We start from the raw sequence: 16910 nt of genomic DNA on the forward strand, positions 1-16910 counted from the left end.
ACTGGCACTTTTTTTGGATGGGTTTGGATTAGAGAAGTCAGGACCAGTGTTTTTATCATTGTGTGAGAGCTCCTGGTGTGAAAACTCTTCATTGATTCAATCAGCAATTCCTCTCAAATTTATCTGTTTTAAAGAGTGGCCAACTGAGAGGTTAAAACACTTGCCCTGTTTGTCAAAGGTGGAACCTGAATCCAGGCGGGCAGGACTAGCCCTCTATCCACCAGGGCACAATGACTCTCCTAGCACCCAGTTCCTTTGGGGTGGTTAATAAGCTTTTATTCTTGTTGCTGCTGTTAAAGTCTATTCCTCCAGCATTCCTACTGGGTGGAACAATGGTCTTCTGTCAATTACAAGAAGCTAGTCTTAGCTGGAAGTAGATAGATGTTGCCTCCTTGCGGGGTACTGAGACTCGGACACATGTATAGAAAATGAATTGTTTTGACACCTAATTGCTATTGTTCAGTCAGCCCTTCCCATAATTACTCAGTTCTTGCCTCTAAATAAATTCACCATAGTCTTGGCAAGGTGTTGAATCCATGCAGAACATTTAAACAGAACAGCATAATGTAAAGTTAAGCTTCCATAGTGATAGCAAGCCTCTAGTCCCCAATAAACATAAGAGTATCTATGGGTGGCTTTATATAGACCACATTTAATTGCACAATTGCCCCTGGACCCTTTCCTCTGGAGGCCACTTCCAGAATTTTACTTTAACTTTATGTTACTTTTCTTCAAATATGTTTAACAGTCACAAATTAATAATTATTCATTATAGAAGCTGAGGGCCCCAAATTAATGAGTACAGTGCCAATTGGGAAAACAAAGAGAGAAATTTAACTTCTAAAATGAGAGAACAAGTGGATAGACCTCAGAACATCTAGATCTCAGAACATCCTAATTGCGACTTTATTGCCAATAACAGTCACAAAATGAGGAATGGCACCGATAAGCCAGTGAGCCGATGTAAGGACCACTAGTTTGGGGAAAGGTCTCAAGATCATGCCATGTGAAAGCCAGTAGAATGAACTGGGGTTGTCTAGCTTAGGGAAGAAAAGGCTTAGAGGGAAGGGTCAAATGTCAGTCATCTTTTTTTTTTTTTGGTTTGTTTTTGCTAGGCAATGGGGTTAAGTGACTTGCCCAGAGTCACACAGCTAGTAAGTGTTATGTGTCTGTGGTCGAATTTGAACTCAGGTCCTCCTGAATCCAGAGCCGGTGCTCTATCCACTGCACCACCTAGCTGCCCCCAAATGTCACTCATCTTTATGTGTTTGAATGAAGAAGAGGAATTAGTCTTCTTCCACTTGGTCCCTGAGGGCAGAAATAGAAGCAGCAAGTAGAGGCTCTAATGGATTAACAAGGCTTTAAGCCTAAAACCTTACTATGACAGCTATCCCAAAGTGGAATTGGCTTTAGAATCTGGATTCCAGAGGTGCTGGGTTTGTCCTTATTGAAAGTCTTTAAGTAAAAGCAGGAATGCTGTGGATTCTTGTTCAATTACAAATTGGACTAGATATGTTCTGAGGTCCCCTCAGACTGTAAGGTTCTATGATTCTTATTGTGATCATTATAGACAGTCAGAGCTGGAAGGAATCTAAGGAACCATGTATTCTAACCCTGACCTCCATTTTACAGATGAAGAAAACAAGTGCCAGAAATGATATACTTTTTTTCATTTTATTCTTTTTAAATTAAATTATATTTGAATGTATCTTGGTAGGAGATTAACACACCTGAGATATTTTTAATCTTTATAAGGTCAGCTTTTGACTAACTGAACTAAAATCCTAAAAACTGACAACTGTTTTTAGAACAGAAATTATTTTTTCTTTGGCTTTGGAAACCATGATGTCATGTTTTCTCAGCAGATTTGCTCTTCTAACTATGTTTTGTTTTGGCTAATATTGAAATAGATTTGTACCCCCAAGTTCACACTGCGTAGTGACAAGGAAAGGCAGCCTAAGGACATGGTGGGTAGTAGAGGAAAACTTAACCTGGAACTAACATTAATTTAATTTAGAATTTGGTGTGATGATTTCATAAAATATACAATCCAGTTACAGATAACTAAGAGGATTCTAGGGTTGTGCATAGAGGGGGCCCACCCAGACAATATTATGACTCACACATATTGTTTTTCTTCCTTATGGCAGAAAAGGGAAATAAGCAATTTTGAATATCTCATGTATCTAAATACCCTGGCCGGGAGGACCTACAATGATTACATGCAGTACCCAGTTTTTCCTTGGATTCTCGCTGATTATACCTCAGAGGTAAACCATTAACAAGAAGAATTGCTTTTTTTCCCCTGTATGTTTTACTACTTACTACTACTAACAGTAAAGAACTACAGCTTTAAGGATACCATGTCTTCCACTGAAATGTTACATACAAACCTAGACCCAATTCCACAAGCTTGTTTCCAAATCAATAGGGTAAATCTCCCTTTCCACCCATAAAATCATGTGACAAGGACAACAGTGCCCTCCCTGGATCTCTTTGTGTTGGCCCATGTCCAGTTTCTGGCAAGGTTACCCTTCTCATCAGGTAGCTAAGGTGTTCTCTCCCAACCTTTGCAGTGATTCCTTTTGCCTCATGAGATGATCCAGTGTCCCAGATATTCAGATCATAAATTTGATTAGTGGCCATAAAGTCTGCTTCTCACTCCCTCACTTCTGGTCCATCACCTATCTGCTCTTTTCCTTAACCTTTGGTATGATGTTAAGTGGATACTGCAATAAGCCAGTAGAATCTGTTTTCTTTGTTTTCCTTGCTTTGGTATTTTCTCTAACTAGATGAAGACAAGGCAGCTTCTAACGTTTATTGTATTCACTCATCATCTTATTTTTCCATACTTATCTAACCAAAGAGACTTTTTCCCCAAAGTGTGATATTATTCTATACTTGCTACTCATAGAGGCTAAAAGGAAGAGAGCCCAAGGACCTCAGATTCCCTGTGTGCACTTCTCCACTTTATGCCACTGATCCTAAAAATCCATTTCTTGGTTTATTGGGAAACAGTCATAGGACATACACTAATGCTATATTGTAATTGTCGGGATGATTCTATTCCCATGAAAACAGTAGACTTGTCTTTGAATCAAAGAGGGAAGACAGCTCTTACAAAAAGAGTTGCCTTCATAGCACTAAACTCATTAATTGGAATTCAAAATTACATTTTTATTTCTCAGTTAGTGCCTGTCCTCTGGCAATCCAAATCACGGTTTGGTGTGCAAGGAGCCTGAGGCAATGCCTAGCAGATGTCACACCATTTAAAAGAAAAACAAAATAACACAAAATCCCCAAACCTAATGCTCCTGTGACTGGATGAAATATCCTGATTTGGGTCAACTTAAAACAGATTCAGTTTGAACCCAATCTCTCACACCTCTTATTTTCCATCTCTCTCTTATTATGTCTTCTGGGGTCACTACCTCCTCAGTCATAAAACCACAGCATTCCAAGATGCAAACTTGCTAATCACCTGAAGGGGTCAACCTAAATGACAGTAAACTAATAAAGAGAACCATAAAACTAGACAGCATAACCTCCCAGAGCTTGAGCTGGGGCACCCGTGGGTCTCAGTGAGTTTTAGAACAACATCTCTGCCTTCTAGGCTTTGAACTTCACGAATCCCAGGACATTTCGAGATCTCTCAAAGCCCATGGGGGCCCAGACCAAGGAAAGGAAACTAAAATTCATCCGAAGATACAAAGAAGTTGAAAAGAGTGAAGGTATGTGATGCTGATTTTAATTTTTTAATTAAATGGTTTTTTTAAAATGTTGGGTATTTAAACCTTTTTGTGGTTAATAGGCAGGCTTATTCTAGACAAAACTGCAAAATAGGTCAAGTTTGTTTTGGAGTCCCCAGGTGAATATCGTGCTGGTTCTTCCTTCCAAAGCATAAGGACTAAGCTTCTGGTGTTGTTATTCCTCCAAGTGTATTTGAATCTAAAAAGGAGGTTCTAGAACACCAAAACTATAGACTTTTGAGAAACCATAGAGTCAATATGATTTTGATCTAGAAGGGACCTTAGAGCATCTTGTCAACACCTTCATTTTACTCACAAGAAAACTGAGAAAACCATGCTAAATGGTTTGTCCAACCATGGCAGAGCCAAGATTTTAACTAGGGTCTCTCCACAGCAAATCCCTGATAAAGGAAAAGATTGTTTTGACATCTAGGTGGAGCAGTGGTTAGAGCACTGAGCCTGGAGTTGGGAAGACCTGGGTTCAAATCCAGACTTAAAAACACATACAAGGGGTATAACCCTGGGCAAGTCACACTCCTTATTTGCCTCAGTTTCTCCAACCATCAAATGGGAATAATTACAGCATCTATCTCCCAGGGTTATTGTGGGGATCAAATGATATTTGTAAAGTGCTTAGCTCAGTGACTAGCACATAGTAGGCACTATATAAAAATGTATTCCCTTTCCCCTTCCCTTCCCTTCCCTTTTGGACATGAAATTAGGATGAGAATCTTCCCTTCATCCCATCTTTATGCCAAATAACCCTGGCTCCAACTCAGCTTTTCCCTGGAATCATGCCTACAGTCCAGATGTGGGGAGGTGGCTTTCTTTACTTTCTCAGCTTAACCTAAGTTTAAACTGTCATTTTATGTAAGTTAATTGTTTCCCCTTTGGTGGTACCCACTCTGTTACCAGGTCTAGTTTCAACTCTTCCAGTTAGCACATGCCTTTGTTCTAGAAATTCATAAAGGAATCTCTGAATTGGGGCCACAGTCATATAGCCTCAGGTATAAGCATCACTCCATTTCTGGGGATTTTCTAGATGCAGGGATGGTTTATGTTTTGCTTATATTTACTTATTAAGTGGGTGTGGGAGGATCCTAGCAAATATAGAAAATGCAATAAAAGAAAATAAATGGTTTACAGAAATCAGTGATGTCTGTAGTCTGCACTTCCTCTAGCACTGGTCCTGCTCCTAGGTGAGGGCTTTCAAATCTAGAAGGGTATTTAACCAGTCCTTGAGACAGGAAGACAAGTAGCACCTTGCTTAAAAGAAATAATGCTCCCCACCCTCCCAATGGCCATAGGTGGGTAAAAAGTGAGATGGGCAAAGTACTTCTTCCCACAAAAGAGGGAATCACAGACCACCTCCCTAGAGCTGAAGAATCTAAAAATTAAAGACATCAACTGATCCAAAGATCAAACAGCTATCAAGTATTGGAGCCAAGACTTAAACTCAGATTTTTTGATTCTGAGTCCAACACTCATATACCCTCATCAATGATGGAATTTCAGGGACATGGGACACCTGAGTGAAGTAAAGATATTTCAAGAGCAGCACTCTTCCAATCACAAGTACCTACTACATGCAGAAACCACACTAGGTGCTGGAGATACAAATGCAAAGAATGATATTCTCAGAGAGCTCCAATTGCTCCATATGAACAATGTGTCTTGATCCATCAAGCCTCAGCCTTCTTAGCCTCCATCACCTCTTCCTCTTCCTCCTTCTCCTCCTCTTTTTTTCTTTCCCCTTCCTCAACATCCTTCCCATCCTCATCCTCAAACTGCTACCACCATTCCAGCTAACTACTGCTGTCACTTCATCTTTGCAATGCACTTGTTGATTTGAAAAAAGTACTTCTGTCACAGCAACTTGGAAGGAAGGTAGATGGGAGGGATGGGAGAAGGATCTGAAGGAGGAGGTTGGACCACTCATCTGAACCCATTGGAATGGTTTCGTTATAGGCAGCATCATCAGTCTGAAGTTTATGAAGCTGTACGCCAGACTAGTGATTTTTACCCCCTCGTTGTATTTTGATGCTGTTTAGACATTGCCTCATGCTCATTGTTCCTTAATGGCTGGCTGCATATGTCCCGCATTATCACCATCTGTGCAGTTGTCACCAAGTGCAACCCCTAAATCAAGTTCGATCTCATTCGCAGGAGACCTGTCTGCCCAATGCCACTACTGCACCCACTACTCCTCCGCAATCATCGTCGCCTCCTACCTGGTTCGAATGAAGCCATTTACGCAAACCTTCTGCTCGCTGCAGGTAAACACCCACGCATCCCTTGGAGACCAGTGGTAAGGTGCATTCTTTTCAAAATGGGGAAATGCAATTGGAAATCGCTGTGTTCAGTGCTAGAGGTGACCCCTGGAGGTTACTTCTCTAAGTAGAGCCTCCATCCTAAATAGGGTCTGAGGGAAAAATCAATGGAACAAATTCAGCAGGCATTTGTTAAGTATATACTGTGTGTAAGAAAGTGCTAGGAGCTGGGGACAATTCAGAAATCAATAACATAGTTCCTTGCCCTCAAGGAAGTTGCAATCTAGTTAGAAGATTATGGTATGTGTACAGATATCTAATTTGTTAAGAGAACTAATATAAATAAGGACATGAAGCATACACAAGAGGGGTAAAATACTATGCAAATAAATAAATGAAAGGTCATTTGTAACTAAGTAAGTGATCCAGTGGATGGAATACTAAGCTTGAAGTCAGAAAGATCTGAGTTCAAATCCAGCCTCAGATTTCTAGCTGTGTAATCCACTGCAATTCCTTAACCCCTATTTGCCTCAGTTCCTCATCTATAAAATGGAGGCACAATGGAGAAGGAAATGGCAAACCACCACGGTATCTTTACCGGTAAAACCCTGAACAAAGATCCATGGAGTCACGTAAAGTCGGACATGACTGGACAGTTGAATAACAAGGGATTAGGAATGACTTTTTGAAGGAGATGTCATTTAAAGGATGAGTACAGTCATCCCTTCCACATCATGACCTTCCACATTGTGTTTTGATATATCACGGGTTAGCATAAGAAATTACATGGGAATTTGGGGAGAGGTTTGTGGAAGCTGCAGATGACCCGTGAAGGCCAGCAGCCAACACAAAGCCTATGACCAAATCACCCAAATTTTACAATAAGGTACTGTAGATACCCCATAAAAGAAAAAAGAAGAATATTCAGACTTTTTCTCTAATATGAAGGGAGAGCCAAAAGTTTTATTTTATTTTATTTTATTTTTTTAAACTTTTTTTTGGCAAGGCAATGGGGTTAAGTGACTTACCCAGGGTCACACAGCTAGTCATGTCAAGTATCTGAGGCTGAATTTGAACTCAGGTCCTCCTGACTCCAGGGCTGGTGCTCTATCTACTATGGGCCAAAAATTTTATGCAGATTTTCTAGAATGTAGAGGCATCACACCCCTCACTCCCATGACGTGGAAGGGATAACTATTATTTTAACAGGCAAACATGAAGGGACAAGGCATTCTGGGTAGAAACCACAGCCTGAAGAGATGGGATAGTAGAAGGCCTATCGAGTGGACTTTAGCTTGGGGGTTGGAAACAGAGGAATGGCCAAAGAGAAAGCCAGAAATAAAGCCAAATTGTTCTGAGGCCATTGAAAACAAAACCAAGGAGTCTGGATTTTATTTAGTAGGCAGTGGGGAGCTACAGAATAGCTGAATTACTAAATACTAAATATTAGCTAAATAGCAGAATTATCAGTTGAACCTTCCTAAACTGCTCTGAACCACCTGACTTCACCTGAAACTAGACCTAAACAGAGCTGGGCCAGAATCCAACTAACCCATAGGACCTGAGTGTATGTGCATCCAGGCCTTAATTGTCCCTTGTTTTAGCAATCACTCACGTGTCAGTACATAATGTAGTGAGGGACAACTCTCCATACATTTGCTTTCGCTGTAAATGTTCTGCCCTCATTTTGGGTTCCTGATTCAGGTATTACAGCTTTACCCAACACAAGTTATAATCATGTAATTTGACAGGTGTAATCTATTAAATTTATATTGTGCAGAGGCCCAGACTTTAGCCTCAAACAGTTAAGGCAAGCTATCCATCCCACTGAAACAAACTGCAAAACGATGCAGTTTCAAAGCAGACCTTTACAACCTACATCTCGTTGGAGAAAAGTCTCCATGGTCGTATCTTGTGCATTCTGATCCATCCTGTTAGAGACTGCTTATTCCTGCTAACCTACCAAACTACAAGCAACAAATAAAGTTATTCCTGGTAGTTTTTAGTGTTTAAAACTGTAAATCTTTCTATGTGATCAAGATTCCAGCGTGAGACGGGAAGGAGATGTGAGGAGAAAGGCTGAGTTCCTTTCTCAAGATAAGGAACAGAACTCTTTGAGTCTTTTCCTTTTTGGCACGGTCATCTATTCACTTGACCAAATGATTTGTCTAGACATTGTATAACTCCTTACTCCCTAGAAATTCACTCAAAAATAATAAATGTGCTTCCCAGGAGTCTTTCCAAGGCAACAAGCATTTTAAGCAAGTTTGGTTTTGAGAATTAATAGTCCCTAAGCTACAGCTCATGCCAGTAATTCCTTCCAGATGTTCATTAATGCCCAAGAAATGATGGTGGCAGGGTGGTTGTTGATGACAACAATGACAATGAATTCAGTTGCTACCTTTCAACCAAGGAACTCGCAACGCTTTAGAAAGTGTTCTCTTCATGAGCTAAGAACAACTCAACAAAAAATTCCTGCCCCTGGGAGACCTTCTGGCATCTTTTTCTTACCTTTCCCCTTTAAGGCACGACACTTTGGCAGCAAATAGTAGCAAGAGTGCTGAGCGCAACTGGACATTAAAGAGCAAAGTACAGAAAGAAGCAGAGAAAAGGAAAATTCCTCCTTTCCTGTGCTCAATACTGCTTTTGAACATCTGTCTCTGTGTGTATGCTTTCAGTTCATCCTGAAGCAATCTCAGAAAAAGCCCTCCCTCAGCACACTCCAGTTTAGAGATAACCTGGGAAAAAGTGGAAGTTTGTTTATATGGTTCCATAATGCATCCCTTGAGCCTACCCAGACTGAATCTCCACTGATAAGCTGACCCAGAAAACTCTTTCTAATCAGGCTCCAAGCTGTCTTTTTATATGGATTTTAATCAATCAATCAATCAATAAACTTTTGTTGTTATATGTGGATCATTTTATTAAGCACTAAGGGTACAAGGAGATAGCAAAAATTGCTCCTTTAAGGAGATGACATTCTAATGGGTGAAACAACATAGATATAAATTAACACATATAAAATATGCTCCTTTCGGGACCAGGAAAGGCATCCTCCAAGGCGTGGCTGGGTCTCAAAGGAAGCTAGGGAGTCTGAAAGGCAGAAGTTGGGAGAGAGAGTATTCCAGACATGAAGCACAGCCAGAGGTGGGAGATGAAGCTTCTTGTGTGCAGAATAAGGATCAGTGTGGATGGACGATAAAAAATATGGAAGGGAGTAGTATGTAAGGAAATTGTAAAGTAGAAAGGAGTCAGAGGGTGAAGAACTTTAAATGCCAAACAGAGGAGTTTATATTTGATCCTAAAGGTAACAGAGAGTCACTGGAGCTTACTGAGTAGGAGGGGACATGGTCAGACTTATACTTGATGAAAATCACATTGGCAGCTATGTGGAGGATGCATTGTAATAGAAAGAGGCTTGAGGAAGGGAATCCAGTTAGAAGGCTATTGCAATAGTCCCCTGGTGCAATATGAAGGCAGGAGCAGGGGTGGAAGGTAAGACAGTGAACCAGGCACTGAACTCATTTAGAAAGAAGGGATAATATCCTGGGCAGGATGGGAGGTTAGTAGTTAATGGCTACAAGAATCTGGACTGGGTGATAAATTTGGATTTCATTAACTTCAAAATAGGAGGTTGTTGAATGAAAGCAGTAGGAGCCTCTGGAAATGATAACCAGTGAATAAAGAGGCATAAATGGAAATGTGTCCAGTACTGGAAAGGGTAGCCAGGGATGTAGTGCTCTGTGGAGGGAGCCAGGTCTCAGTAAGTCCTAGGAGATGGAAGGAACAAGAGACTAAGTGATATAAGGCGAAAGGAAGTGTGTTCATTACGGAGCAGGAGCTTCAGCGGTCACAGTGGCAGGGATGAACTGATGTGGAATGGGACATGGGGAGGGGAGGGTTGAGGCAGATGAGAACTGTTGCTCATTCTTCATTTTCAAAGAGGACCAATGACACCACAGGTGACTTCTTGACTTGCACCTGAATTGAATTTAAGTGAGGCGGCATTATGCAAAGTCATCAGCCTCACTCTCTCTTCCTCGGAGTCTTCATCAGAGTCTCAGTGGGCAGCTCGGGCTGGGAAGGGGAGTTCATTTTTTAGCTGTTATGGTTTAGTATAACTGGGTTGGAGTGACCAATCACTGAGATTAAGAGAGTGGGAATATGCTAACCATTGGGAAATGTATTTGTTCAGAGTATCGGTGGAGGGGGAGAGCTCTACTGAGGAAAGCAGGAAAGTTCAGCATTGATCCTCAAGGTTTCTGAACAGCCCTCTACTGCCAGATCTGCTATATTGCTATGTCCTAGAAAGTGTCAGGAAGGCCATGGCAGACAGGAAGTGGTGTGATCCTGGCCAGGAGGCTGCTGTGTCCTGAGGTTACTTAGTTCAGTCTAGACAGTTACGGCCTCCAGAGGCCTAGCAAGGAGGCAGGCAAATGACTCAAGAAGATGGAAATTATCAAGCTTTTGGAAAAAACATGGCCTTCTTTCCTGCTAGATAATATCCTCAGGCTTAAATATTTCTTTACACTAAACTTTTTAGTAAGTGGTTTTAGGGTATCCACAAACATCTTCCCTCTAGCTCATGGTAAACATTCAATTTTAATCTCTGAAGATTCAATTGTATGTCTATAGGCTTAGTGGGGTTTTTTTGCCCAATAACTACTAAAAAGTTCTAAGAGTCAGGGTTCAAACCATAGACTTCTTATACTTCCTTTGTTGATGTCAATGAATGGGTAGAGAAAAGACACAGAGACAAACTAAGCCTGGGGACAACATCAGTGTTTTGTCTCCTTCACCCTGTTGCTGGCTTTTCACATGTGGCCAATGAGGGCCTTTGTAGCACAAATGAGTCCTCCTTCTGATTTCCTGTGCTGCCCCGATTCTCCAGAATCTTCTGGATCTGTAAATATTATTGATATGTGAATTCAAGCCACAACTCTTCCTGACGGTCTGGCCACGCTTTAACCAAGTAGACATTGTCTATAGATCTTAACACCAAAATGAGCATCAGGCAGAATTGAGGGCTGTCATCCAGACCCCTTAGAATTTTATCCACATTTATAACAATTAGTAATAGGTTGCTCGGATTTTCAGGGATTTTGCCATTTTTCTGACTTGTTATAGCTAGGAATATGTTCTACTTTGGCTATAATTAGATTAAGTTCATTAATTTCCACATCAAGTGTTCATTCTGACCTGTTACATATTCTTTGTGGCACATCCTTATTATAATAATGAAAATAATAATAGTAGTTATAATAAAGAACCTAGTTCTAGTTCTTTAGTTCTAAATTAGCATTTAATTCATGCCTCCTACTTACTATATTATGAAGGTGTATTTTTTTTCATTTAAAAGTTGTTCCCAGCATTAACTCCAAAGTATACAATGATATTTTTATAGAAAATATTAAAAAAAAAATTCAATCCTTCAATTCTAGCGACAGCTTTTGGCATTTGTCTATCCCTTGGTCCTCATTAAGCTTTCTGATCATTCTAGGAAACATTATGAGTTAAATTCACCTTTTCACGTAACCAGGATGCTCTTCAATAAGTTCCTTTCCAAGCAGCCCCAAGTATATTAATGATACAGCTTTCTAAAGATACCTAGCTTTTAAAGGAAGAAGAAATTGAGGCCTGAAGGAATCTGCCTTTTCATGCCTATATGATACTCTAAGCTTAGGGTTCTGGTGAGTTGAACCTGTCTTACATTAGGCAAGTCATTCTTTCCCACGCTGGGTTTCAGTCTCATCTAGAAGATAAGGGAGCTGGATTAGATGACCTCTGGAGTCCTTCCCACTTATGATTCTCTGATCCTGTGATTAGAAAGCACGGATGGGTTATTCAGGGCTGTGCTTGAGCCAACTCACACAGGCTCTCAAAAACTGATATTTACATGGGCATTATGAGGATTGATGCCTCAGAAATCAGCCAGCTACAAAACAGGGATCAATGAGTTGTTTCGTTGATTGTCTAGTTTATAGAAAATGATGAAGAGTACATTCAAACTGAAACACCCTTTCTGCTGCATCAGGCTGTCCTCAGTTATTGTTAATGTTGTTGTGCTCAAACTTGTTATCATTGTCAAGATCCGAAGTGTGGCTCCTGCTAGGAAGTACATTTGTCAATATTGGGCAGCCACTGTTGACTTACAGGCTCCCAGAATGACTCTCATGCCTCTGTGGGCTGCCTCTTACACATGTGGCTGATCAGAAAGGACACTATGATATCAACTTGTTGACTTCAGGATTTCTCAACCACGCTGTCTGAAAGAATCTAGTCTCGCGATCAGAGGCAAAGCAACCAGTTAACTGTCACTGACTTTGCCCCTGCTCACTCCAGCATGACTCTGTGCTTAATAGGCTAATGCAAATAAAGCACTGTGTTAATTAAGTCACACACCCTGTGAAATCTGTTATTACCAACAATTAGGAAGGACTTTCTGAGCCACCTAAGGCAAGGTTGTGACTGATTTTCTTTCAAACCATATGTTAACTCTAGTGGAGAATGGTTGGGGATGGGTTATGATACTCATAAAATAACAACTAGTTGAAATCAGCCACATCATTTTCTGATTATTTCAATACAAGCTCCACATCTGTGGGACACCTACAGGGCTTGGCATTTCAGAAAGCCAGATTTTCTTCTGAAGAGGTATAGTTGTTAGTGGAAGAGTCCCTTGGGTCTGTGCCAGATTCCACCATTCATTGGCCAACTGTGATTTGGCCCAACATGAAGCCTTTCTAATTCAGTTTCTCAATCCTGAGAAGACAGAACATCCATCCCCCTCATGAATGGAACCAGGTGTTGGGATTAATTTCCCCTGTGGCCAGGGAAATACAGTTGTAACCTAACTGTGAATTCTGGGTGGAGTTGCAGAGAAATAGCATTCGCTTCCTTTCTAGAAGAGAGCTTTGTCCAAATACCTTGTTACACAAGGGAGATGATTAAATGAGATAATATATGAAGTACTGTAAACCTTAAAGCACTGTAGAAATGAGGATGATGATGATGGTAATGATGAAAACTAGGGCTCTACTATAGCATTAAATACAAGAGAAAGGATTCAAGAAGCCCCAGGATTTACTCTAAAGTCCAACTTTTAAACCTGTTTTCTTTTATGGAATATTTGTTTCAATGAGGTAACCTAGTGATTGAACATGTATAACCCATATCAAATTGTTTACCATCTCGGAGAGGGGGAGGGAAGGAGGGAGAGAATTTGAAACTGAACATTTTAAAAAATGAATGTTAAAAATTGTTTTTACATGGAATTGGGGGAAAATAAAATATTATTTCAAAAAATAACAGAGCCCAAGATTTTGGAATCATAGATTTAGAGCTAAAAGATACCTTAGAGCCCAGCCCCCCCCCTTATGTTTTATAGATGAGGAAACGGAGGCTGAAAGCCATTAAGTAATTTCTCCAACATCACAGAACTAGTAGATGTTTGAGGTAGCATTAGAACTTAGGATGTCAACATGGCTGATATACTATCCAGTGTTCCACTTAGCTTCCTCTGGTTGGTGACGTGGTAGAATTTAATTCAGTTTAGTTTAACACACATTTACAAAACAACAACAACAACAACAACTTGCTTAATTCTGGGCAATAGGCAAGGCATTGAGAATGGCAAAACCAAAAATGCAACAATCTTGGTTTTAAGGAACTTTTATTCTTCTTTTGGGGGGTGCAGTGAGGAGAGAGCTACCACATGCACATAAGTAAATGCAGAACACAGACAGGGTAAATTTGGGGAATGGGGAGAGCATAAACTAATGTGGAAAATTAGGAAGGGGATATTTGCTCCTATGGGAGATGGACACTTGAGCTAAGCCAAGCAATGAAGGTGAGGCCTGAGGACATTCCAGGCATGGCGAACAAAGACAAGAAGCCTGGAGATGGAATGATGTGTATGGAGAATAGCAAGAAAGTCAGTTTGGCTCGAGCAGAGTATAGGAGGGGGAGTAATGTGAAATGTCTGGAAAGGTGGGTTGGAGCCAGATTGTGAAGGGCCATAAATGCCAAATGGAAGAGTTTATATTTTGAGAAGGATTTGCTGACTCTTATCTTTATTTGCCAGGGGAAAATTTAAAAAATACAAAAAAAGAAACAATAAAAACCAGGTTTCTGATGAATCTTGAGTAAATTTTTGTCTCCTCATTCCCTGTGTCCTGCCATTTCTCTGGTCCTTTTCATGATCCCAAAGCTACTGCGAGGCCAGTTTATTTCTTATTCCTCCTCTCTACTCTCTCCCATATCTTATATCTTCCTCCTCCTCCTCTCACTGAGCCAATTCACACCCTTGTCTACCTCTTCTCATATCCAGTACCTCTCTCTCTCTCTCTCTCTCTCTCTCTCTCTCTCTCTCTCTCTCTCTCTCTCTCTCTCTCTCTCTCTCTCTCTCTCTCTCCCCCCCCCAAACATTTATCCATTTCCTTCAAAACAAACATTCATAAGAATTTGGTAACCTCTTTTAAATCATGTCAGGACATTAAAAAACTTTTGATGTCTTTTGTTATTATCTCACAATCATTTTCCTATGTGTGTACACACACCTATACACACATATACATCCTCCCTTGTAACAAAGAAAAATAGTTAAGTAAAGCCTGTGTCATTACATTGTATGTGATATCCCATCCCAGATTCCTCCACCTTTCTAACAAGAAGAAGATATTTTACCATGTTATGTAGGACCAAGATTGGACATTAGAGTTCTTTGGATACTGAATATCTTTCTAGTGTTACTTTGTTTATGTTATTATAGTCATTATATATGTGGTTCTCCCAGTTCTGCTTTCTTGTTTCTGCATCAGTTCATTTGTGTCTTCTCATGTTTCTTTGTTTGTCATCCCATGAACATCATAGTATTCCATTAAAGTCATCTATCTATCTATCTATCTATCTATCTATCTATCTATCTATCTATCATTCATCTATCTATCTTTTTTGCCATTTCCCAGAATATCAGCCCTCACTTTGCTTCTGTCTCTTTTTTTGGCTACACAAAAATGCTACTATGAATATTTCTGAACTTATGAAATCTTTCTATCTTTGCTGCCTTAGAGACATGCCTACTAGGTAGATTCCTGCATTAGTAGTTGTGAATATTCTAATGACTTTTCTCACCTCCTTTCAGTTTTGTCCCCAGAAGGGTTAGACCAATTGACAGACCTGCCATTGTTATACAAGTGTGCCTGGCTTGCCATTTATATATCTTGAAAATCATGTCCATTTATTAAGATTCAGCTGTACAGATTTTCAAATATAAATTACATAGCAGAAGGATACTATGGTTAAGTGGATTATTTGCCAAGCGGACAGTGACAAGTGAATTCACTTGTATGAGATTGTTTTCCACTTGATAGACTTTTTTGCATTAATAAAAATGACAGCTAATATTAATATAGCACTTGCTATGTGCCAGGTACTGTGCAAAGCATTTTAGAATGATTATCTCATTTGATCCTCATGACAATCTTAGGAGTTAAGTGCTATTATCATCTCCACTTTACATATGAGAAAACTGAGGCAAGCAGTGACTAAATTACTTACCCAGGATACATAGCTAGTAAGAATCTGAGGCTGGATTTGAACTCAAATCTTCCTGATTCTAGGTCCAGCACTCTTATCTATTGCACCACTTAAATCAATATTTGTAATATTGCATGATGCAGTAGAATAAAATATCAAACCTAAAGTCAGAAGGCATGGGTACAAATCCGAGTTCTACTTAATAACTATGATTTATCAACTTAATAACTTTGAGTTTCTTCAATTAACTTAAAATTAACTTTATTAATTCAATAACTGTATGAGTTTCTTCAGTTGTAAGATGAGGGTGTTGGATTAGACAGTTTATGGAGTCACTTCCAGCTCTAAATCGATAATCCTTCATGGAAGTGTTCATATTCTAGAGAACTGGTAAAGACAGTTGCTAAAATACATTCGCCTAGAGATGGGACAGATTTGGCCAAGCTCTTTAGAAAGGAATGATAGATTTGTCTCTAACTGCTCATGTGTCCATACACATGAGTAAACTGACTTGTACTCTCTGAACTTCCTGAGAGTTAGATTAAGAACTATTTTGTTTAATTCTGGCTTCTATTTCTTTCTCAGTGAAGAATGTCAGGAACAGCTTAATGTTTGGCTAAAGAACATATAAAATTTGAATGTTGATCCAGACCAGTCAATTTGAATAAATAGGAAACAAACCCAGACAGTTTTTTTTAATTATTGTTATCATTTCCAAGTTGATGCTGGCCCACAAACATAAGTTTAGAAGGCTAAGAAAGAGGCAGAAGAGAAATGGAAGATTTAATGCTGAAAGGCTTGGTCCAAGTTTTATTCTTCATGAGATTAAGAGTTTACATGGGGAGGCTTAATTTTCTTCCATCTATGAGCTTCTCCTAAGTAGAAGGAGGTTTCTGCACTGTATGAGTATTTAGGAAACTATGAGATCTTGGGTTTTAAAGTAGGAATGGACCTTAGAGAGAAGTCAACCATCTCATTTTACATATGAGGAAACTGAGGCCCAGAGAAAAAGTAACCTAAAGTCAAATAAATAATAATTAGGGGAACTTGGATTTCAACCCTTGCTTCCTAGGTTGGGCCATGTTCAGTCTTTTCTGCCTTTCATTGGATAAGACATTTCTATTTAATCATCACATTTTGCTGCATTGCTTTGCATGCCATTTATCTCTGTAGATGTAGAAAGTAATTTCTTCAAAAATAATTTCACCAGGCCCTCTGCTTTATTCTAATCACATCACAAAGGGAAGGAAACTAGCAGGGGCATACCCTGAGTAACTGACAGAGTTTAGTTGAACCCAGAAGCCCAGGGAGTATATAATATAAACTGCCTTTAGATTGTCAGCTTTTCCTTGCA

At 39.8% G+C, this 16910-nt stretch overlaps 1 protein-coding gene across 1 annotated transcript in view; it reads left to right on the forward strand.

Moving 5' to 3' along the window:
• Window positions 1-16910, forward strand: part of WDFY4 (WDFY family member 4) — a 395486-nt gene that overhangs the window by 323954 nt on the left and 54622 nt on the right. The window contains 3 exon segments of the mRNA XM_078150902.1: window positions 2151-2270; window positions 3614-3731; window positions 5916-6025. Of these exon segments, the coding sequence (XP_078007028.1) occupies window positions 2151-2270; window positions 3614-3731; window positions 5916-6025 (348 nt within the window).

The sequence above is a fragment of the Phascolarctos cinereus genome, unplaced genomic scaffold, assembly GCF_003287225.1.
Source record: "Phascolarctos cinereus isolate Bilbo 61053 unplaced genomic scaffold, phaCin_HiC Scaffold_3;HRSCAF=262, whole genome shotgun sequence".
In the NCBI taxonomy this organism is placed as follows: domain Eukaryota; kingdom Metazoa; phylum Chordata; class Mammalia; order Diprotodontia; family Phascolarctidae; genus Phascolarctos; species Phascolarctos cinereus.